The sequence below is a fragment of the Panthera tigris genome, chromosome A3 (assembly GCF_018350195.1).
Source record: "Panthera tigris isolate Pti1 chromosome A3, P.tigris_Pti1_mat1.1, whole genome shotgun sequence".
Lineage (NCBI taxonomy): Eukaryota > Metazoa > Chordata > Mammalia > Carnivora > Felidae > Panthera > Panthera tigris.
In genome coordinates, this window is record NC_056662.1 from 79,987,124 (window position 1) to 80,011,565 (window position 24,442).

The window sequence follows — 24,442 nt, forward strand, 5'->3', positions numbered from 1 at the left end:
ATATGCCAGCCACTCCTGAGTCATTTACAAGGGAAAAAGACCACAGGGGGGAAAGAAGGAGAAGGAGGAGGAGGAGAAGGAGAAGAAGGAGAAGGAGGAGAAGAAGAAGGAGAAGGAAGAAGAAGAAGGGGAGGAGGAAGAGGAGGAGGAAGAAGAGAAGAAAAAAGAGACCAAGATTCAAAGAAATGTTGAAGAATCAGAACAAGAAGAAATTGCAGTGTAAATATTGTTTCCAGCTCAGTTTATTCAATCCCGTTGAGGAACAGTACACTGAATGTTAGGCGTGCGTTGGCAGGGTCATTACTCCAGTGTGTCAGAGGAAAACCCCCAGGAGGAATCGGGTGAAACCAAGGCCGTGTGCGCAAACAGCCTAGTTGCTAGTGGCGGAGAAGGCGCACCCAGCTCCTAGGGTGGGGACAGGAGAGTACCAGAGAGCAAACCACAGCAGCCGTACTGCCCACAGCTACAACGAAGCCAGACCGGGCTCTACTTTCACTGAGTCGAGCCAGAAACCCCGCCCGGCACCCAGCGCACCTTTGACGGACATCCAGTTTAATCAACCATCTTCCAGGTCACTATAAACACTCCTTACTCCTCCCGCCTATCGTTTCTTTCTCCAAGCCAATCAGAGGAGTGGGCGGGATCGTCCCTGGTGGATTCCAATTTTTTTTTTTTTTTAGAAAGGGTGGACTGTGCGCCGCGTTCCGGCTGGGGGAAAAAACACCTCCAAAGCTGGGGGGTGGAGCTCCTGTTATGGGCACCCAGATTGGCCAATGAAGTGCCCCCGCCGCTCAAAGGCCCGCCCACCGAGATGGGCGGGGCACGCGTGGTGCCCGGCCAATGGCGGCGGGGCGGACGGAGGTTGAGCCGCCGTGGGTAGGGTTAGTGTGAGAGGTGCGGCGGGGGAGGTAATGATGATGGTGGCGGAGGAGGAAGGCGGGGGAGGGGTTGCTGGGCACTGAGCAGCGGCTCTGGCAGGGTTTTGTAGGGTGGGGGACGGTCGCGGGGCGACTGCGTCCGGGAGGGGGCGGGCGTGAGGCGCGCCGTCCGCCTGAGGGGCTGCAGACCCCGGCTCCCGCGAGCGCCGCGGCTGGCTCGGCTGTTCCATGTGGCTCCGGCGGGGATGGAGGACTCGGTGGCGGCGGCGGCGGCTGCTGCTGCGGCGGCGACGGAGGAGCGGCGCTGAGGAGGGAACGGGGCCAGACTCAGCCCGACAGCGGGATTAGAGGTGTGAGGAGGGGGCGGGAGTGGACGTTCGGCGGGGACGGGGCTTGGGGACCGGGCTGGGGTCTTCAGGCATCGCCTGGGTGACAGGGACCGTGGGCGAGCTACCGCCTGCCACCGCTGTGGGGCAGGGGTCTGGGCTCTGTGCGTGAGAAGAGGAGGCTCTAGAGGACTGTTCCCTTCGGATGGGGGAGGGAGGCACCGCACCCCATACTGTGCACTTGCCCCGCTGGTCATTGCTTCACGCCCAGGCAGGAGTTTCCATTTCCCTCCGGTTGGCAGCAAAGGTGGAGAGCCCAAGTGGCCTGGAGCCCGGACGTTGCCCTCCCTCTGCCTTGAGATTTCCCTCCACTCCTCTTTTCCCATCCATTTCCCTCCTCTGACTGAACAACAGCATTCCTCCTTGCTCCTTAATTTGTTCCAAGCACATATTCAAAGACTGGAGGCTATTAATTATCGGCTGAAAAACAAAGTTTATTTAAAAATGTTCCACTCCTCCCTCTGACTGCCGGTGGACATTAAACAGCATCCCTAGACTTTCCCGCTCTGCTCGCCCTTCTGTGATGCTAGGAGGGGGAGGTAGGGCCCCGACTCGCGTTTCTCGATTGTTGTTGATGCTGATTACCTGATGTGTTGCTCTACGTCTTCGGTGTGAATTGTAATTTCTTCCTTGACGTCCTGCATCCTTGATGTTACTGGCTTTTGAGGTTGGTGTTTTGTTTCATTGTTTGAAAAACATGCGGAGAACTGAGGTTGTCTGTTGCAGTGTTATCTAACCTGGGTGGTTAGTCACTCCTCAAGCTTCTCTCATATATTTCTCTTTGTTTTGCTTTTCAGTCCTCCAGAATACACATAATATAGCCCCTGAGGTGGAATGGTGATGTCTTCATGAGGGAACCTCCTCTCATTCATCCTGTCATGTGTATCATACTGTTCTTGACTGGGCCATTCATCTAAGATGGGATTTACCCTGTGAAACAGGGAGAAGACTTATGGACCCCAAACATCATTTCAAGTCGTAGTTGAGTTTTTTTTAAAGTACAGACATACATGCAAAGCTCCTTTCCTTTGGGCCCTCTGCTTTGTTAAAGCTGCTGTGTTGCTAACCCAGAACTGCTCAAGTGACTGATCATCATGGCTTCAGTTTGGAAGAGACTGCAGCGTGTGGGAAAACATGCATCCAAGTTCCAGTTTGTGGCCTCCTACCAGGAGTTGATGGTTGAGTGTACCAAGAAATGGTAAGACATGTCTGGGGGTAGAGTTTCCTGTGTGGCCTAAACTCCGTGTGGCCTAAACTCTGCTTCTTCTGACAACAGATTTACCTTTCTGTAGTGCACGAGTGTGTACAAGCTGTGCAGGGTACAGATTACTCTAACAAGTATCGTGGTATGCATTGTTGCTGCTGGTACCATCCCTATGGGTTTTAATTATTGCACTTTAGTATGGCTCAGAGGACTAACCATGAGAGCTTACTAAGTACAGTTGATTTGGTCTTGAGGTCTTTCATCATTAGAGTTAGCAAAACTTTGATTTTTTTATAACTTGAAGGAGGTTTAAAGAATGACTATTGAATATTGTAAACATGCATATGTTTTATTGTAACCTGTACGTGTTTTAATATGGAAATCTATATTCCTTTGGGGTGGTGATGATCGATTTTATTTTGTTCTTGATTTTTCATTTTTCTTGGCTTAAAATAAATAATTTTTCATTATTTGAATAATGTAATGCTAGCCCATACAACCTTAGAAATTCTTTTGTTATATGCTTAGTCAGGCAACTGTATTTTATTTTAATTGCCTAATGGGATACATTTCTTGGCCAGACTTAAGGAAGCAATTAGTAGTGCTGGCCTATGATTTGCTTCTTTCTACTTGAGCAAAGTAAATTTAGGGCTTTCTTTTCACTGCTTTGAATGGTAAGCAAGAATTCTTATTTAGTAAGTGAAAAAGAGTTAATCTGAAGCAAATGGTCCTTTGGGTTTTGATTTATTTCAGTGTTTATGTAGTATTATTGCTACATAAGTCTATTTCATTGTCCACAAGGACTGTAATCTCACGTCTGTATTACCTTTCTTTTTGACATCCTTTTTATTCCATGAAAGAAATAACTTGCTCTATTCTAGAACTCTTATAGCATATTTGAATATTTGGAAACTAGTTTCTGAATGTTTTTTTCTCGAACTTGTAAGGAATGTTATTTTATATGCAATTCAAGAAATGCATGCACTAATTACCTGCTTTACACTAGGCACTGTGGCTTGAGAGTTGAATATGACATAATCCCTACCCTCAAGGAGCTCACAGTCTATGGTGATGACAGTCGTGTAAATAACTTCACTCTGATAGGAATAGTAATACAAATATGTATGATGTAGGGATTTTCATCTGTCTCCATCATTTAACAGTTGGTATGCTTGGGGACAGGTTATTTATTTCTCTGTGATTTAGGCTCCATATCTGCAAAAGAAATAATGGTACCGTTTCATAGGAGAGATTATTGTGAAGATTAAATGAGTTAATACCTGTAAACTGCTTGGAACAGTGTCAGGCACATAGTAAATGCCCAGTAAATTCTATTATTACTTACAAAGTTGGCAGTGGAGGAAATAATTCTTTAAGAGAAGAGGTATGGTCTCAGGATGGCTTCCTGGGATCTGAACTGGGTTTTGAAAGATTCATAGTAGTTGGCCAGAAAGCCAAGGGAGAAGAAATGAAGGATATTCTAGCCTGAAGCAACAGCCTATGCAAAAGCTTGGAGGAATTAAATAGCATGGGATGTGCTGGAAATTCAAGCAGTGTAGTTTGATAATAATGGGGCTTAAAGTGCAGGATAGGGGGAGTGCAGTGGGATATGATGCTTGAAAGGCAGGCAGGATTCCAATCATGGAAAGTTAAGTGCTTGGACCATTATATGTGGCTTGGACTTTATTCTGTGGGTGATGGGTGGGGGGCATAGTAAAAAGTTTTGAGCGGAAGATACATTAGATTTGCATTTTGGAAAAATCACTTGGATAATAGTGTGGAGTAGGTATCATAGTGGAAAGGGTAACTGGAGGCAGCAATGACAGGGTAGCTATTGCAGTAGGTAAGGTGAGGAAAAAGGCTAAGACTAGGGCAGTGCAAAGGAAATAGAATAGACTGGAGGAACACTTAGGACACCAGATTGATAGGACTTGATGGTCATTTCAGTCAGGAGTCTGGAACAGATGGGGATGAAGGAGAGGGAAAGGCCTAGATTGACCCTCAAGTTTCTGGTTTGGAAGACTGGGTACTGGTAACCAAACTAGGGAATGAGGAAGATCCTCATTGTAAAGTATTTTTTAACTGGGCAGTATACTGGGAGTATCACCTTTATGATGGTTAAATTTGAGTCTTTTCTTAAGGGATGTAGAACACATCAGGTGATTCTTTAGTTACAAAATCAGTTTCTTGGGGTGCCTGGGTGGCTCAGTCGGTTAAGCATCTGATTCTTGATCTTGGCTCAGGTCATGATCTCATGGTTCATGAGATAAAGCCTCATGTGGGGCTCTGCACTGGCAGTGTGCAGCCTGCTTGGGATTCTCTCCCATCTCTCTCTCTGCTTCTCCCCTGCATGCACTCTCTTTCTCTCAAAATAAACATTAAAACGTCCACAAAAACCAAAATCAGTTTCTTCCCTATAGTTTGCAGCATTGCTAATTTTTTTTCCCTTGAGAAGTGTGTAAGTTACTGTTAATGTGTCTCAATGTGAACGAATGAAAATTTAACTTGATTACAGATGAATAGATGGCTTGATCATTTTTAGAGATGGCCATTATGGTATACCTATTAAATTAGGTCTTTATGATAGGAAATGGCTTTTTTTTTTTTAAATTTTTTTTTTCAACGTTTTTTATTTATTTTTGGGACAGAGAGAGAGACAGAGCATGAACGGGGGAGGAGCAGAGAGAGAGGGAGACACAGAATCGGAAACAGGCTCCAGGCTCCGAGCCATCAGCCCAGAGCCTGACGCGGGGCTCGAACTCACGGACCGCGAGATCGTGACCTGGCTGAAGTCGGACGCTCAACCGACTGCGCCACCCAGGCGCCCCAAAATGGCTTTAACACTAGAAATATTTGGCTGTTCTAGACTTTTCAATTTTATAGTAGTCACATGGAAGGTAAACAACTAGTATAGGGAAGAAGGAATAAACTATGAAAAGAACAGATAGCATCCCATTGGGATTGTGTCTTTGGAGGTAACCTATGTATATAGGTTCTATTGCCTTTTAGAACCTTCTTATTTAAAATGTTTTCTGAGAAGTAGGAGCATTTGCAACACCTGGGACCACCTGTTAGACCTGCTGACTTTCAGACCTTGCCCTAGACCTACTGAGTCACACGGTATGCATGTTAAAGTTTAAGAAGCAGTATTTTCTTTTAGAGGGTCGGGGGAGAGAATCATAAGCAGGCTCCACACTCAGTGTGGAGCCAGACGCATGGCTCAATCCCATGACCCTAGGACACTTAACTGACTGAGCCACCTAGGCACCCCAAGAGCCAGTATTTTAAAATAATGTTTTCAACCTTACCAAGTGTTCTCATGACTCCATGATAAAGTATATTAAAAATACACTGACTTCTGCATGAATTTGAAACTCAAGGAATAAAGATGAAACTTGAGATTAGAGGGTCATGGGAATCAGGATATGTTTTTCAAGGGAGAATGTGTTATTTCTGTGATTAAGGCAAGGAGAATGTTTCCCCTGTTCTGTTGTCATGGCCATACGGTATGAGCCTGGACATGCCAGATAACAGGATGAAGGTAAGAGTTTAAGGATCTTTTTTTAGATCTAGGCCATGAGCAAACTCACAGTACTTTACCTTTGATCAAAGGATGGATTCTATAGATTAGAGGATTTGGGGCTTCTGCGTTCTCAAAGTTCTTTTCTCTCTTGTCTTACAATATTTCACCTTTGCTCTGGCTGATAGGGTGTGAGTCCACTTCCTGATTCTTTCATGGTGTAGTGGTTCTAGAACTTAGGTCAAGAACAAAAACCTGAATGACTTTTATTCATCTTAGAGAAGGGCACTGTACTGTGAGATCCTATTCCTCATCACCCCTTGATTGCCACGTAGAGGCTCTAGCAAATTTGGAGATGTTAAGGGTTTATATCTCCTACCTTTATTGTTGTTCCCAAGTCATTTAATTATTAATCTCACTTAATTGATGAAGCTGTGAGACTGGCCACTGGAGATGAGTTTGAGGGAAAGAGACTGTGCTGTCTTTTTTCTTAGTTTATTTTTTATTTGGTTCTTTCATCATTTGTAGGCTTTTAGATTCTGAGGAAAGTCTTCACTGTATGAGCTCTCAGCAGCTATTCAGGTATTTAAGGAAACTACTTGAAAGTTGGCAAGTTGTGGTTATGATAATTTAGGTTACAGAACTCAGTTGTGGTAGGAGCTCCCCAATACATGATGTGAACCATTATGTATGAGCATATATTGCATTTTGTGTGTGTGTCTGTATCATCTACATATATGAATATATTTTAGCTAGGTTTTTATTTTATTTAATTCTTAGTTATGGCATTCAAAAAGTACTTAAAGTACTATAAATTTTTCCCAAAAAGGCAGAAATATATTTGCTTCTGATTTTCCATGTCACGTAAAGATTCCTTTTTTCTGTTTTAAATATATATTTAATTATAATTTATTTTAAAAATAGGTAATATGATCACATGGCTCAAAATTCTAGAGGTACAAAAACTGTGTGTGTGTGTGTGTGTGTGTGTGTGTGTGTGTGTGTGTAGTATGTAGTATGTATGTATGTATGTATCCCTGAAAGTAACTTCTCATTTTCGTCATTGCTTTATACCTCTTTGTGATCTCAGGATTTGAAAAGTTAAAAAAAAAGCAGTTCTTCCTAGTGCTTAAGTTTGTGATGCTGGCCTATTAGATAAAATGTAAACTCCTAATCTGATGTTCCAGGCTTTCTGTAACTGATCCAGTTTAGTTTTCCAGTTGGACATTAGAATGTTGAATGTACTTTAAGTCTTGACTTGAGTTTATGAAGGCCAAATTACATTAATAAGTACTCATTCAGATCCACTTCTTTGGATGGCTTCAGCAAGCATTTCTCTGTTGACCATTTAATGGAGTGAGTTAGAGGTACATCAGCTTTTGTGTAAAGAACCTACTTTTGAAGTACATTTAAAAAAAAAAAAGTAATTGGACACAAGTTTGTTTTAGTGTGTTTTAGGAGTGTATATAAGACCATTGTGTCTGGAACACAGTAGAACAAAGGAAGGATGATAAAGAGGTGAGGTCTGAGAGTTAGGTAGGCATTAGATAATGTATGGCCTTGAGCGCTTTTGGATTTTAAGTGTATAGGAAACCATTGGAGAAGTTTGGGCAGGGAAGCGATATCATGTGATAAACATTTTAAAAAGATTATTCTGGGGGTGTCTGGGTGGCTCAGTTGGTTGAGCATCTGACTTTGGCTCAGGTGATGAGTTTGAGCCCTGTTTTGGGCTGTCTGCTGTCAACTCAGAGCCTGGAGCCTGCTTCAGATTCTGTGTCTCCATCTGTCTCTCTCTCTCTCTCTCTCTCTCCCTGCTTTCTCTCTCTCTCTCTCTCTCTCTCTCAAAAACAAATAATCATTAAAAATTTTAAAAAACAAGATTATTCTGGATGCATTGTGGAATACGAATTGCATTGAGTAAAAATGAAAGCAGGGATACTAATTAGGAGGCTATTGCAGTAGTCCAAGTAGCAAGGAGGTAGTGATGGAGGTGGTGAGAAATGGGCAGATATATGCAGGTAACAAACATACATTTACACCACATTTTACTGAGGTATACCTTACACTTTTGCATACAATAAAATGCATCACTTTTAAGTCTATAGTTCAGTAAGTTTTGATAAATGTATACACCCACGTAACTGGAAATAAATTTTTTGAAGGAATTGTTGACAGGACTTAATGATGGATTAGATATGATGTAAAGTCAGAGATGGATCAATAAGGACTGTAGACTTTTGGTTGAACAACCAGATGAATGTAATGTTAATTATAGGGATGGGGAACACCTGGAGAGGAAAAGGTTTGGCATGAAGGGGAAATCAAGAATTGGCTTTGCTTTTCTTAAAGTATGGGACATCCAGGTGGAGATTTAATTAAGCAGGTAATTACAAGAATCTTGAGATCAGGAGAGAGAAGAGGTTGGAGTCTCTTAGTAAATAGAATTTATAACAATGGGGCTATAGGAAATTTCCTGTGGTGTTAATATAGATTATGATGATGGAGGACTGAGCCTTGGGACACTTCAACATATAGAGGTAGGTACGAAGAGGAAGAGCCAGCAAAGGAGACTGAAAAACAAGCATTAGTAAGTTAGGAGGAAAATTAGGAGACTGTATTCTCTGAGGAACCAAGTGCAAAATGTATCAGGAAGGTAGCGTTTAACTGTGTCAAATACTGTTGAGAGGTTGAGCAAGATGACAGTGGCTTTGGCAAGGTGGAGAGAGCTGGTGACTTTGAGAAATAGTTTCAGTGGACAGGTAGGGATAAAAGCATGATTAGATTGGGGTAGGAGAAAGGAGGTAAATACGATCAATGTAGATACTTTTCATAGAGAATTTTGCTACAAATCAGAGAACTAAGGAGTAGCTGGAGAGAGACAAGGAGTCAAGGTTTATGTTTCACGTGGAAGATTTGCAGCATATTGGAATGCTTGATGGAAATGGTTGGTAAAGAAGGAAAAACTGATGGTGTGCTGGGAGAGGAGGTTACTTCAGGAGAAAAGTCCTTGAATATGAGAACAGGAACAGGATCCAGTACCCAAGTGGAAAAGTTGAACTTGAGTAGAAGCAGGAACAATTCATTGTTATAAGGAGAGAAGGCAGATGACACGGGTAGAGAAGCAGGTAGGTTGGTAGATTTGGTGCAGGAGGGTGTGGACATTCTCTTCTGTTGGCTTCTCTTTTCTCAGGGAAGTAATATTAGGGGTCATCAGCTGAGAGGGAGGTGACAGGTGTTGAAGGATTAAGGAGAGAGGAGGTATTGTCAAAACAAGAATTGACTAGGGAAATGTAGAAAGATTGCTGCGTAGTGCTGGGACCTTCTTAACTTTGTGGTCTTACATTTAAAATGAATGCAACCAGCAAGTTTGCATATTTTAATTGAGCTATGTTCCTTATTTGGGTTCAGGCATAGAATAGGCAGAGTTGGATTTAATCAGGGTTGGGTTTTGTCATGAATGCATAACTGAGAGAAAAAAGGGTGAGGAAATTGAGAGTGAATGCACAGGAATGCTTATAGTGATGCACCATGGAGTATGAGATGGAAAAGGAGGAAAATAAGGACATGAACGGTAGGATGGTCAATGAAAAAGTGAAGAGGGTAGTGCTTTTGATATGTTCAGGAGGTTGAACAGTTGTTGGGGTTGAGTTACCAGAGTGAATGAACTGGAAAAAAGCGAGATGTTTGATTGTGGAGGAATTGGTTAAAGGTAATGATGAGATAAAGGTTGTAGTCTCCTCTGGATCACGTTTGCTTATCAGTTTAAAAAAATAAGCATATGGGTGCCTGGCTGGCTCAGTTGGTAGAGCATGCTAATCTTGATCCTGGGGTTGTAAGTTTGAGCCGCACATTGGGTGTAGAGATAAATAAAATCTAAAAAATATATAAATAAGCATACATCCTCAATATGTTTTTTTAATGTTTAATTTATTTTTGAGAGAGAGAGTGAGCACAAATGGGGGAGGGGCAGAGAGAGAGGGGAACAGAGGATCTGAAGTGGGCTCCACACTGACAACAGAGAGCCCAATGCAGGGCTGAAACTCACGAACAATGAGATCATGACTTGAACTGAAGTCAGACACTCAACCTACTGAGCCGCCTTGGTGCCCCCTCAATATGTTTTTAATTAATATTCCATATACATTAAATATGAGTATACCTTAATTTTCTTTTTTAAAAAATAAGTTAAGTGGAATTTCTTCTATATTTGAATGGGTCATCTTTTGTACTATAAGATTATAGCTGTTAGGGTGCGACAGTGGCAGTTGGTGATTGAAGTGGAATGGAGGAAAAGATTTTTGGGAGTGAAGAGGTTAGTCCAGGAATTTATAGGCTAAAGTGTGGGACAAATGGCCTCTCTGGCTCTTGAAATTGCCAAGACTAATTGCAGGAGAAATGGTTAAGACAGGTGCTAAAATTTTAATGAGGGGAGAGGTAAGGCAGAGAGTTTTACTTTGCAGAACTTCGTGTTACAAGTTATGTGGATCTTGAACCCCTTATTCCTTGAAAGGAAATAGCCCAGTCTTCTTTTGCATGTGATAAATTGTCAAAGGTAGATTTAACTTTAGTAGATAACAAATTGATATGTTACTTTGTTAGCAGTTTTATGTTAGTGTTTGTGGACTGTTTTTTTTTAAACTGGAATTGATACATGTTGTGTTTTATCCAGATTTTAAATATTTATTACACGTGAAATTCAGCTGTACAAAAGTTCGATTGTAGGTTACTTAAGGAAAATAGTGAGGATACTTTATGCCATAATTTGATATTGTAGTGCTTATATCACAGTTGCCTCCACACCAGATTCAGTAGCCTCTAGATTGTTGGCACGCTTTGGCCTGGTCCAGGCTGTTTCTTTTGTAAATAAAGTTTTATTGGAATATGGCCATACCCATTTGTCCATAGCTGCTGTCACACTAAAATGGCAGAGTTGAATAGTTGCTACACAGACTGGGTGGCTGCAGAGTTTAAAACATTTACTCTGGCCTTTTAAGAATAAGTTTACTGTCCCCTGCTCTAAATCATTGGAGTTACTTGCCGCTACTGTTTGTGGAATCTAGAGTCTGGTACCTTTCTGTTTTCTCTGTGCCCAACCTGCAAACTATCAGTTCAACTTAATGTAGTCTAACTGCATAAGAATGGAGGCCAGCCCACAGTGCCTGCCTTCCAGCTATAGAAAGAAACTTTACAATAGCTTTAAGAAACATTTATATCTGTGTATGTACAAAAATATATTTTGACTGTGTGATCTTGGACGAATTACTTAACCTCTTAGTACTTCATCTGTAAAATGGTGATGAAACTAATAAAGTTGTTTTGACAATTAAGTGAAATAATACTTGTAAAGTGGTTAGAATAGTGTCTGACATATAGTAAGCACTCAATAAACGTTACCAATTGTTCTTATTGTCATTATCTGATTATTTAAGCAATAAGTGATGAAGAGAACTATCTAGACAAAAGGATAGAGTAAGCAAGAAGACTGAAACTATAACCTGAACACTTAAGAGTGTTAGAGAAAGATGAACTAGCACAGAAGTTTGGAGTGACACGAGGGGTGGGAGTAAACCAGGGAGCATGCTAGAAGTGCTGTGCTGAAATTAAGTTTTGGCAATACTTTGGCTTTTGGGGAAAAGAACTACATTATCTTTGCCTCTGGAGCAAAATCAGTTCATGTGGGGGTTTTTTTGTTGTTGTTTTGTTTTTAATGTTTATTCATTTTTGAGAGAGAGACAGACAGCGAGACAGCAGGAAAGGGACAGAGAGGTGGAGAGACAGAATCCCAGGCAGGGTCTGTGCTGTCAACACAGAGCCCACTGTGGGGCTCGAACTCACGGAACTGTGAGATCATGACCTGAGCTGAAGTCAAGAGTCAGAGCTTAACTGACTGAGCCACCCAGGTGCCCCCAAATCAGTTCACATTCTTATAACTTTATTTACTTTCTAATAATCACTTCAACTAAATAATATGGCTAAGGAAACTAATTAAATTCATCTAAAGTAGAATTAATTTGCCAGCATTTGTTTGTGTGTCCTATGGTGACTGTTTATGATATTTAGGATATATTTCTTTATGATAAGTTTTCTTAAAGAATTTTTTTTCTCTGTCATGATTTTTTTAATGATCCTATTTAGAACACTGTATCTCTCAGTAATATGAAATTCCCTTACCTTAATTTGGTATCAAGTTTTGGCTTGTGTATTTGTTTTTAAGTTTATATATTTATTTTTGAGAGACAGCATGAGTGAGGGAGGGGCAGAGAGAGAGGGAGATGAAGAATCCCAAGCAGGCTCCACAATGTCAGTGTAGAGCCTGATGTGGGGTTCAAACCCATAAACCATGAGATTGTGACCTGCGTCGAAATCAAGAGTTGGACACTTAACCGACTGAGCCACCCAGGCACCCTTTGGTTTATGTATTTTAAAGGTTGATTAAAAAAAAATTTTTTTTAACATTTTATTTATTTTTGAGAGAGAGAGAGAGACAGAGCACAAGTGGGGGAGGGGCAGAGAGAGAGGGAGACAGAATCCGAAGCAGGCTTCAGGTTCTGAGTGGTCAGGTCAGCACAGAGCCCAATGTGGGGCTTGAACCCACAAACCGTGAGATCATGACCTGAGCTGAAGTCGGACATTCAACCGACTGAGCCACCCAGGCATCCCAAAGGTTGATTTTTAAAATGAAATTTTAAGAGATTATTTGAAATTTTACTCTGACGATTTAAGTTTAGTTTCACATTAGTTTTGCAATTAGATGCTCAGGGAACTTAAAACTAGGCATTTCTAGAAATGTGCTGTTGATGTTTCAAATGTGTTCTAATTTTGTGGAAAATTTCAACAAAAGAGCTACTGAAGTAGTTCCCTGCATGATATAAAAATAGGCCAGTGTACTGAAGGAAAAATTGCACAAGCTTTTTGAACTGAATGCTCAGTAGGGATGTTCATATTCTACATCAGGACTTTTGCATGTTTTATAAAAGGAGTAGAACTGAGTTTGTGAAATGGGGGCTATAGAATTACAGCAGGATGTTAGTTTATGTTTGTCTTATTTGTCGCTATTATAGTGATATTTTCAGGCAGGTTTGCTAATAAGTACCTAAAGATTTTCTTCAATACATTTGTTCCATTAAATATCTCTTTTTGTCACTAACCCTAGTGTTGTTATTTTAAAAGTACTTTTTAAATGAGAAAACAGTTAAAAAATTGACTTTAAAGCTCAATTAACAATAAAAGCATTGACTTTAATTAAAGAAGTTATCACTTTAAAAGTTGACACTCTGCCCATGTCCAAAAGGGTTTGTCTGCTTAAGAATTTAAAATAACACTATGTTGACTAATTTAGAGATATAAATAGAACAGAGATAGTCTTGAGGATCAGAGAATGCATGTTACTGGACACTTAAGAGAAGTTACCACTGGACACCGGACTTGGTTCTGAATTTATTGGCAGCTAAGGCAAAAAGGGAAGCACATTGGCTCAGGTGGTATTTCTTCTGGCTAAAGAAAATATCCAAATTTTTTTGCAGAGACTTTTCTTAGAACTTAATTCAAAGAGGATTTTTATTATGAAAAAAAAAAAAGGGTATGATATTGGGTAAGTCTCCACCTACAAAAGACTCAGACTGTTAAACTGGATAAAGTTTACCTAGTTTTCTGATCATCTAATTTAAATCAAAGGTACAACTTGGAAAATTTATAAGAATGGATATTTAAAATAAATCATCAAGTTCTGTACTGTCCAGTACAGAAGCAACTAACCACATGTGGTTATTTACATCTAAACTTAAATTTGATGAAATTAAAATTTTAGTTTTAGTTTTTCAGTCACATTAGCCACATTTCAAGTGCTCACTAACCACATGTGAGTAGGGGCTACCATATTGGATAGTGCAAGTATGGAACGTTTCCATCATCACAAAAAGTTTTACTGGACAGTGCTGTTTTGGTCATTTCCTCTCAAACTAGCTGATTTCAGAATCTCTGGGTACTTTGCAAATATGGAGATTTCCATGCTCATTAGAAAGTCTGAGCTTGTAAATGGGGAATGGTGCTGGCAAGTCTGTCATTTTAGGAGTTCCCTGATTGCTTGCTTAAGATCCATCATCAAGCCAGGTTTTAGAACTATTATATATGATTCTTTCTCAGATACCTGTTTAAAGTAAAGTTTTGCAAATGCTGGATGGCAATTCCTATTGGTACTCTAGAAATGTTAATGAGTTGAAAATTTGAATTGAATTTTTTTTCAGCAGTTTCTGTAATATATGTGTGTGTGTTAAAAGTGAGAGTAATGTACTTTAGCAATGCCACCTATAAAGGCTGTCAAGTTAATATAAACATTTGAATAGGTTTATTAGTTCATTAAAAAAAAAGACTGTTCTACAGAAGCAAGGACTATTGGAGGATAGCTAATAATACAATAATTTTTATTATTATATTTTTGGAACTGCTCAAGTGCTAGCACAGTTATTGTATGTCCAAGCAACATTTCTGGATCTGCTGATTTTTTTTTTTTTTCTCTGAGGCATGTCTCAATTCTCACTCCACTTTTGCCTTCTTGCTTTCTTGCTTTCTTTCTTTAATGTTTATTTTTGAGAGAGAGAGAGACAGAGAGAGGGAGAGAGAGAGAGACAGAGAGAGGGAGATAGAGAGAGAGAAAGAACAAGCAGGTGAGTGGCAGGGAGAGAGAGAGAGGGAGACATAGAATCCGAAGCAGGCTCCAGGCTCTGAGCAGTCAGGTCAGCACCGAGCCCAATGCGGGGCTCAAACCCACAAACCATGAGATCATAACCTGTGCTGAAGTCCTGTGCTTAACCGGCTGAGCCACCCAGGTGCCCCTCACTCCAGTTTTTCTGTTGCTACTGTCTTGGCAATATCCTTTGTCATCTTTTGTAAAGGTCTTAGTTTCTAAACTGTGCACTGAGGAGGCCTTGAAGGCACTGCAGAGAACTCTACAGGTGTGCCAAAAGATGGAAGAATTTTGAGGGAAATGACAGCAACATGTGTTGGAAACCACACACACTATACTTGAGGTAGTTCATTTTCAAAATTGGATTGCTACAATCCTTTCATTGATACCATATTTTTACAAAGCTGAGTGTTGGCAGTTGCTATTATGAAAAGCAAGTACTATGTGAAAATATATATGGAACAGGAAAGAGGAGGGCAGTGTCTTCTGAGGTTTGAGAGGTTGTGCAGTGCCCAACACAGGTGTCGAGTTGTGAGGGCATATATTCTTAAGTTGTTTGGACCTGACTACTTAATAAATAGAATGGTTAGGTGTTTCCTTTGGCCTGTGAAAAAGTTACTGACACATTCAGGGCCTTCTAAACCCAGAAAGTTTGGGAGCCTATGGTATAGGCTTTTATGATAGCCCTTAACACTTTGCTAGCCCCTTTTGGTCCTTTGTTTATGTTATTGCGGTAGTTATCCTAAACTGAACCTTCCAGATTTCCTGTTTGCTTAGGATACTATTGGAATGGTAATTTTAATCTTTTAAACCTCTTCTTATTTTATTTTAGCACTTTTTCCAACTGTTCCCCTTAAGCTTCCCAAATCTTGTTTACCACACACAGTAGTTCCTTCGTTACCTTTCATGCTTCTCTATGCCCCCTCCAAAAATCATTAAATGCAATGAGCATGTAGTAATAGTCTATTTCAGAGTAACTTAATTGAAGCTGAGTTTATTCTTGCAATAAGTTGGTTTAGAGATTGAGTTTAATGGTTCAGCTTTATTTTGAAGAGTGCTCTAATTTACAAAATAATCTTTTAAAAATTGGTTAATTCATTTATTAAAAAAAAACTTTATTGAAATTATTATACATTTACAGAAGAGTTGCAAAGACAGTATATAGACAGTTCCTGTATGCTCTTTACCTAGCTGACTTTGGGTAAAATTAGGGTGAATAAATTCACCATGGCCATTTATCAAAACTAAGAGATTAATGTTAGTACAATATTGTTATACCAAACTACAGACTTATTTGGATTTCATCAGTTTTGCCACTAATAATCTTTTTCTGTTTGAGGATACAATTCAGGATACCACGTTACATTTAGTTGTCACATCTCCTTAGCTGCTCTAATCTATGGCAGTTTATCAGCCTTTCCTTGTTTTTCATGACCTTGATAGTTTTGAATAATTCTAACTAGGTATTTTGTAGAATGTCATTTAAATTGGGTTTAATGTTTTTCTAATGATTAGACTGGACTTATGGATTTGAGGAAGATACCACAGATGTGAAGTGCCTTTATCACATCATATCAGAGGGTACATGATAGCAGCATGAGTTATTACTGGTGGGGTTGACTTTGATCACTTGGTTAAGGTAGAGTCTGCCAGATTTCTCACTGTAAGTTATTACTTTTTTCTTTTTTATACTCAACTTGTTAGCAGCTAGACACTAAGTCCAATATAGACTCATGAAGAGGGGAATTTAGTTCCATATACTGGAAGGAGGAGTATCAAAGGATTTGTGGACATATGTTAAAAAATTAACAAATTTTGGAGGGGAGATAACTTGAGAGGTTGTATAAATATCCTATTTCTCTTTAAAGTTTAAACCACTAATATTAAATTCTGGTAGATTTTGACTGTGGCAATTATTACTGTATTCTAATGATGATTTTCTGTTTCCTTTAGTCTTCTTACATTTGGAATTCCATTAGAAAGATTTGACTTTTCTCATTTATTCAGTTATGTATTTAAAATAATCTTTTGATTTAGTTGTCATCTTTGGTACTAAGGTTCTAACAGGGGGTATATTATTGCAACATTATTTCTTTTTAAAAAAGAACCTTTTATTTTGAAAAAATTTCGGTCTTCTAGAAAATATGCAAAATTAGTACAAAGAATTTCCATATACCTTTCACCCAGATTCCCCAAGTGTCAACTTTTATCATTCTCTTTTGCTCTCTCTATATGTCATTTTTCTCTTAACATTACCTATGATGCCCCTTCACCCGTAAATACTTAAGTGTGTATTTTTTAAAAACCAGGACGTTTTCTTAGGTGACCATAGTACAGTTTATCCAGTCAGAAAATTAACATTGATACAGTATTGTTGCTTAATCTGTAGACCTAATTCATATTTCTCCAGTTATGCTGGTAGTTCCATTTCTAGCAAAAGGTTAATGTGTTTTTCTAAATCGGAATCCAGTCCAGGGTCATATGTTACATTTAACTGTTATTATCTCTTCACTCTCCTTTATTTATTTATTTATTTATTTATTTATTTATTTATTTACAAAAGTTTATCTTGAGAGAGAGAGATAGGAGGGTAGGGGCAGAGAGAGAGGGAGAAGAGGGAGAGAGAATCTTAAGCAGGCTTCATGCCCATCACAAAGCCTGAGGTGGGGTTAGATCTCATGACCGTGAGGCCATGACCTGAGCCAAAATTGAGAGTTGGTCGCTTAACTGACTGAGCCACCCAGTGCCCCTCTTCACTCTCCTTTAATCTGATAGAGTTCTTCAGTCTTTCTTTGTTTTTCATGACCTTGATACTTTTGAAGAAAGTTCCTCAATTTGAGTTTGTTGTTTCCTCATGATTAGGTTCAGATTATGACTTTTTGGCAGGAATGTCAAAGTGATTCTGTGTACTCACTGCATCATATAAATATATTTACATGTTATGTAAACATCCTATTCCTTATCAAACTTTTAGCATTCAGTGTGGTTATATTTTTAATTCAGAACACAGCTTTATTTCTTTTTATTTGTATTTCGCTTTAGAAAATCCTTCCCCTTTCTTATTGAATTAACTTATAAGCTAATGAATTTTAATGTGGTTCCCCAAGTAAGAACTATTTTTAAAAAGGTTTATTTCTTCCATCCTTTGTATCCTATTCCCATTGCTGTATCCTTTCCCCCTTGTTCCACCCAACACCTGAATGTAACTAGTTTCATTATTCTGCGTTGTTGCTTCTCCTTCTCCTTTTTAACAGATTTATTGAGATATACTTCATGTACTATACAGTTCACCCTAAGTGTTCAATTCAGTGGTTTTTAATGTATTCCTAGAGTTGTGTAGCCATCATCAACATCTAATTTTTTAGCATTTTTCATCACCCCCAAAAGAAACCCGTATTCACCAGCGGTCACTCCCTGTTCTTCTGGAACTCCCCCCGCTCCCCTCCTCTTCTTTTTCCACCTGCCCTGTACTCCTACCCACCCCTGCTCTGGGAACCCCTAATTTGCTTTCTGCCTCTTTCTGTTTCCCTATTGGAGACTTTTCATGTAAATGGAATCTTACTATATGGTCTTTTGTGACTGGTTTCTTTCATTTAATAATGGGTTTTAGGGTTTATCCATGTGTATCATGTATCAATACTTCATTCTTTTTCATTGCTGCAAATATTCTGTGGTATGAATATACTGCATTTTATTTATACTAAAGGGGTGTTTAGGTTGTTTCTACTTTTTGGCTATTATTAACAATGTTAATATGAACATTTGTGTCTTGAGTATATACCTAGAAATGGAACTGCTAGCTCATATGGTAATTTTGTCAACCTTTTGAGGAGTTGCTAAACCATTTTCCAAAGTGGCTACATCATTTTATACACCCACCAGCAATGTCCGAGGGCTCCAATTGCTCTGTATCCTCACCAACCCATCTTATTGTCTTTTATTGTAGCCATTCTGTAGGTGTACAGTGGGATATCATTGTGGTCTTCATTTATGTTTCTCTAATTGCTGAATGATGTTTAGCCACAGTCTTTTCCTGGGTTTAATGGCCTTTTATTTGGGTTTTTTGCTTGTTTGTTTGTTTTTGTTTTGACAAATGTGTGTTTTCATCTTTTGCCCATTTTTATTTGGGTTATTTATCTTTTCAGCATTGCATTGTAAGAGTTCTCTACATATTTTACATTTGAGACACTTATCAGGTATGTGATTTGCAAACAGTTTATTTCATTCAGTGAGTTGGTGAATATCTTTTCACTTTCTTGAATGGTGTCTTATGATGCACAAATGGTTTTAAATTTCATGAAGTCTGATTTAGCTATTTTTTGTTTTGTTCCTTGTGCTTAAAATTGTACCTAAGAATCTATTTTAATTTTTGTGAATGATGGCAGGAAGGGGTCCAACTTCATTCTTTTGTAAATAAATGTCCAATTATTCTAACATCATTTGTTGAGTTTGGGTATATTTTTTCTATGTTTCTTTTTACACAGATGATCAGATACATGTACTTTCCTCCTTATTTCTTCTTTCTTACATAAAAGGGGTAAGAAAATATTGTTGGTTCACTCTTTTACTTTGCTTTTCACTTAACAAAATATTCTGGAAATCATTCCATACCATTTTATAGAGATCATCCTCATCCGATATTCATACACTATTATTATCTAAAGTTAACAGTTTACCTTAGATTTCACTCTTTGTGTTGTGCACCTGTATGGGTTTTGACAAATGTAAAATATGATTCCACCATTACAGTATACAGAATAGTTTTACTGCCCCCAAAATCCTCTGTACTCCACCTATTCTTTCTTCTATCTCTTTTCCTGAATCTCTTGCAACCACTGATCTTTTTATTGTCTCCATAGTTTTGCCTTTTCCAGAATATCAAATAGTTGGAATCATACAATATGTAGCCTTTTCAGATTTGGCTTCTTTCACTTAGCAATGTGCACTGAAAGTTTTTCCGTATCTTTTTGTGCCTTGATAGCTAATGTATTTTTTAGCACTAAGTAGAATTTGTTTATCCATTCATTTATTGAGGGATATCTTGGTTGCTTCTGAGTTTTGGCAATTATGAATAAGGTTGCTATAAATGTTTGTGTATAGGTTTTTGTATGGAACACAGGTTTTTAACTTAGTTGGGTCAATACCAAGGAGCCCAATTTCTGTATCTTATGGTAAGAGTATGATTAGTTTTGTAATAGACTGCTGAATTATTTCCCAAAATGCCTGAATCATTTTGCATTCCCACCACCAATGAAGGGGAGTTCCTTTTGCTCGACATCCTCACCTGAATTTGATGTTGTCAGTGTTTCGAATGTTCACCATTATTATAGTATAGCTATGTAGTGGTGTCTTGTTTTAATTTACAGTTTTCTAGTGCCATGATTTTTGAGCATTTTTTCATATGCCTAGTTGACATCTGCATATCTTTGGTGAGGTGTCCAGATCACTTGCCCATTTAAAAAATTGGGTTGTTTTCTTGTTGTGAGTTTTAACAGTTCTAAGTGTTGGAGCGCCTGGGTGGTTCAGTCGGTTAAGCGTCTGATTTCGGCTCAGGTCATGATCTCAGAGTTTGTGACTTCAAGCCCCTCATCAGGCTCTGTGCTGACAGCTCAGAGCCTGGAACCTGCTTCAGATTCTGTGTCTCCCTCTCTCTCTGCCCCACCCAACCCATGCTCTGTCTCCCTCTCAAAAATAAATAAGACATTAAAAAAATTTTTAAGAGTTCTTGGTATATTTAGGTACCAGTCCTTTATCAGATACATGTTTTGCAGATATCTTCTTCCATTCTGTGGCTTGTCTTTTATTGTCTTCTACAGTTTGTTTGTTTTTTTTTTTTTACATTTAGTTTAATTTTGCAGGGGGAAAGGAGAGAGAGGGAATTCCAAGCAGACTCTACTCTCAGTATTTTTTAAGAATGTGACAGGATTTTGGGGTGCCTGGGTGGCTCAGTCAGTTAAGCTTCTGACTTTTGATTTTGGCTCAGGTCATGATCTCACAGTTCACAGGTCTGAGTCCCATATTGGGCTTTGCACTGACAGTTTTCAAGGAATTGGTCCAGTTTATCTAGGTTATCAAACTTGTGGACATAGAATTGTTCATAATATTTCTATATTACCTTTTTAATGTGCACAGAATTAGTAGTGATGGCCCCACTTTAATTTCTGATTTAATAATTTGTTCTTTTTTTTAATGTTTATTTTTTTTTATTTGAGAGAGAGAGTGTGAATGGGGAGGGACAAAGAGAGAGGGAGACAGAATCCAAAACAGGCTCCAGGCTCTGAGCTGTCTGTCAGTACAGAGCCTGACACAGGGCTTGGACTTACAAACTGAGATCATGACCTGAGCTGAAGTCAGACACTTAACTGACTGAGCCACCTGGGAGCCCCATCTTTTTTTTTTTTTTGGTTAACCTGGCTACAAATTTATCAATTATTTTGGTCTTTTCAAAGAACTCACCTTTGGTTTTGATTGGTATCCATTTTCAATTTCATTAATTTGTTCTCTAATTTTTACTCTGTCCTTCTGCTTAACTTTATGTTTAATTTGTTCTTTTCTTGTTTCCTAAATTGGAAACTTATATTATTGATTTATTCTTTTCAAATATATGCAGTCAGTGCTATAAATATCCTTCTAAGCACTGCTTTCGCTGGATCCCACAACTTTTGGTAAGTTGTATTTTCATTTTCTATTTGTTCAAATATTTTAAGTTTCTCTTGAGCTCCTTTGACTCATGTGTTGTTTAGAAGTGTGTTGTTTAATCTCCCAAGTATTTTGGAGTTTTTCAGTTATCTTTCTGTTATGGATTTCTAGTTTAATTCCACTGTGTATGTGAGGATACTTTGTATGATTTCAGTTCTTTTAAATTTGTTAAGATGTAATTTATGGCCCAGAATGTGGTCTGTCTTGGTGAATGTTACATGTGAACTTGAGAAGAATGTGTACTCTGCCCTCACTGGTTGAAGTATTCTATAGATCCAGTTGATTGGTGATGCTGTTCAGTTAAACTATGCCTTTACTGATTTTTTTGCCAGTGGAATCTGTCAATTCCTGTTAGAGGGGTATGGAAGTGTCCAGCTATAATAGTGAATTCTTTCATTTCTTCTCACAGTTCTACCAGCTTTTGCCTCATATGTATTGATGCTCTATTGTAGGCTGTACACATTAGGGAATGTTATGACTTACTGGAGAATTGACCCCTTTGTCATTATGTAATGCCTCTCTTTCTTTCTTTTTATTTTACTTAAAAAATATTTATTTTTGAGGGAGAGAGAGCACACACAAGTGGGAGAGGGGCAGAGAGAGGTGGGGGACACAGGATCTGAAGCTGGCTCTGTGCTGACAGAAGAGAGCACGATGTAGGGCTCAAACTCACAAACCATGAGATTATGACTGGAGCCAAAGTTGGATGCTTAACCAGTTGAACTTAACCAGGTGCCCCATGTAATGCCTCTCTTTATTTTTCATAATGTTCCTTGCTATAAAGTCTGCTTTATCTGAAATTATTATAGCTACTACAGCTTTTTTGGATTAGTGTTAGCATGGCCTATTTTTCCCATCTCTTCACTTTTAATCTATCTGTGTCTTTATATTAAAAATTGATTTATTGTAGGCAGAGCAGGGCAGAGAAGTTCCCTGATCGGAGATACCTGGGACACTGGTGTCTCACAGAGGCCCTGATGAGGCCAGCAGCACAGAGCTTCAAGAGGTCTCCCTCACAGGACCTTTCCCTCTTGGCAGCAGTAGAGCAGGGCTAGGCACTCCATAGTTCTAGGGAAATGATTGACTAGCCTGGGGCTTCCCTACCACATCCAGGCCCAGATGCGAGTCTGGAAGTCCCCAGGCGTGAGGTCCAAAGCGAGGGTGGAGAGTAGCCTCCAGCATTCTAGACCCAATCCTGGCTCCCTGGACCCATCTCACACTTCAGGGTGGGTTATATACAATGCTGTTGCCACAGGCAGAGACTTACTGGGTCCCTGTGGGGTAAATGGGGACCCAGTAAGTTCTGAACAGCGGTGAACAGTGGAGCTCAACCCTCTGACCCCAAATCTTGAGGGATAATGAAGCTGGTTCTCACAGGGTCTTGATAGCCATCCCAGGCCTGGGCAGCTTGGGGCCCACTGGCCCCATAAAGTTCAAGTCCAGTAAGGGCAAGAGGTCCTTATGGGGTTGGAGGTTAATCAGCATGGAAATGTTTTTGTAGGTGGATATGGGAGGAGGGGGAAAAATTGGTTTATTGTAAATAACATTGTAGGCAGCATTCATTTCGTGAACCCAACATGGATGAGTCTTGTTTTTTTTACACATTTAGACCATTGATGTTACTGATATCGTTGGATATCTACCATATATGTTACTGTTTTCTATTCTTTGCTTTTATTCTTTGTTTCTTTTTTGTCTTTCACTCTTTTTCTGCCTTCTTTGCTTTATTTTTTCCTTGTCTGGTTTTAATTGAGCATCATATGATTCTATTTTTTGTCTTCTCCTAGCATACGAATTTTACTTCTATAAAAAATTTTATTTAGTGAGTGCCCTTAAGGTTGTAATACACATTTACAACTAATCCAAGTTGTTTGTCAAATAACCTTATATTACTTCACATAGTGCAAGTACCTTATAACCAAGTACTCCCAATTCTTTTCTCCTGTTTTATAACATTGCTGTTATTCATTTCACTTATCCATAAGCTCTAATCATCAAATATAGTGTTGCTATTATTATTTTGAACAAACTGATACCTGTTAGATCAGTTAAGAATAAGAAAACTAAAAACTTTTATTTTGCCTTTATTTATTCCTTCTCTAATGCTCTTTCTTTCTCTATGTAGATCTGAGTTTCTGACCAATATAATTGTCCTTTTTAAGCATTTCTTGCAAGGGAGGTACACTGGTGACAAATTCCCTCAACTTTTGTTTATCTGAAAAAGTCTTTACTTTCCCTTCACTTTTGAAAGATAATTTCACTGGATACCAAACTCTAGGTTGGTGTGTTTTTTTTCCCCCTTCAACACATATTTAGTAAATATTTCTCCATTCTTTTCTTGCTTGCATGATTTCTGAAAAAAAGTCCAATGTAATTCTTAGGCTTGCTCCTCCATAGAAAATTGGTTTTTTCCTCTGCTTTTTTTTTTTTTTTTTCCAGCTCAAATTTTACCTTCCTCATCCTGTTTATTCTTTTTTTTTTTTTCCAATATATGAAGTTTATTGTCAAATTGATTTCCATACAACACCCAGTGCTCATCCCAAAAGGTGCCCTCCTCAATACCCATCACCCACCCTCCCCTCTCTCCCACCCCCCATCAACCCTCAGTTTGTTCTCAGTTTTTAAGAGTCTCTTATGCTTTGGCTCTCTTCCACTCTAACCTCTTTTTCTTTTTTTCCTTCCCCTCCCCCATGGGTTTCTGTTAAGTTTCTCAGGATCCACATAAGAGTGAAACCATATGGTATCTGTCTTTCTCTGTATGGCTTATTTCACTTAGCATAATACTCTCCAGATCCATCCATGTTGCTACAAAGGGCCATATTTCATTCTTTCTCATTGCCACGTAGTACTCCATTGTGTATATGAACCACAATTTCTTTATCCATTCATCAGTTGATGGACATTTAGGTTCTTTCCATAATTTGGCGATTGTTGAGAGTGCTGCTATAAACATTGGGGTACAAGTGCCCCTATGCATCAGTACTCCTGTATCCCTTGGGTAAATTCCTAGCAGTGCTATTGCTGGGTCATAGGGTAGGTCCATTTTTAATTTTTGAGGAACCTCCACACTGT

General features: G+C 39.1%; 1 protein-coding gene across 18 annotated transcripts in view; it reads left to right on the forward strand.

Annotated features, from left to right (window-relative positions):
* EHBP1 (EH domain binding protein 1) overlaps nucleotides 1-24,442 on the forward strand; it is a 368,736-nt gene that overhangs the window by 34,509 nt on the left and 309,785 nt on the right. For 15 of the 18 annotated variants that reach the window (XM_042981497.1, XM_042981498.1, XM_042981500.1 and 12 more), the window contains one exon: nucleotides 2,062-2,462. The exons of 2 other annotated variants lie outside the window; for them this stretch is intronic. In XM_042981497.1, the coding sequence (XP_042837431.1) occupies nucleotides 2,359-2,462 (104 nt within the window). In that variant the 5' untranslated portion in view covers nucleotides 2,062-2,358. Of the gene's footprint in view, nucleotides 1-1,070; nucleotides 1,229-2,061; nucleotides 2,463-24,442 lie in introns of those variants that run through there. One more of the 18 variants, XM_042981501.1, reaches the window with a different exon arrangement.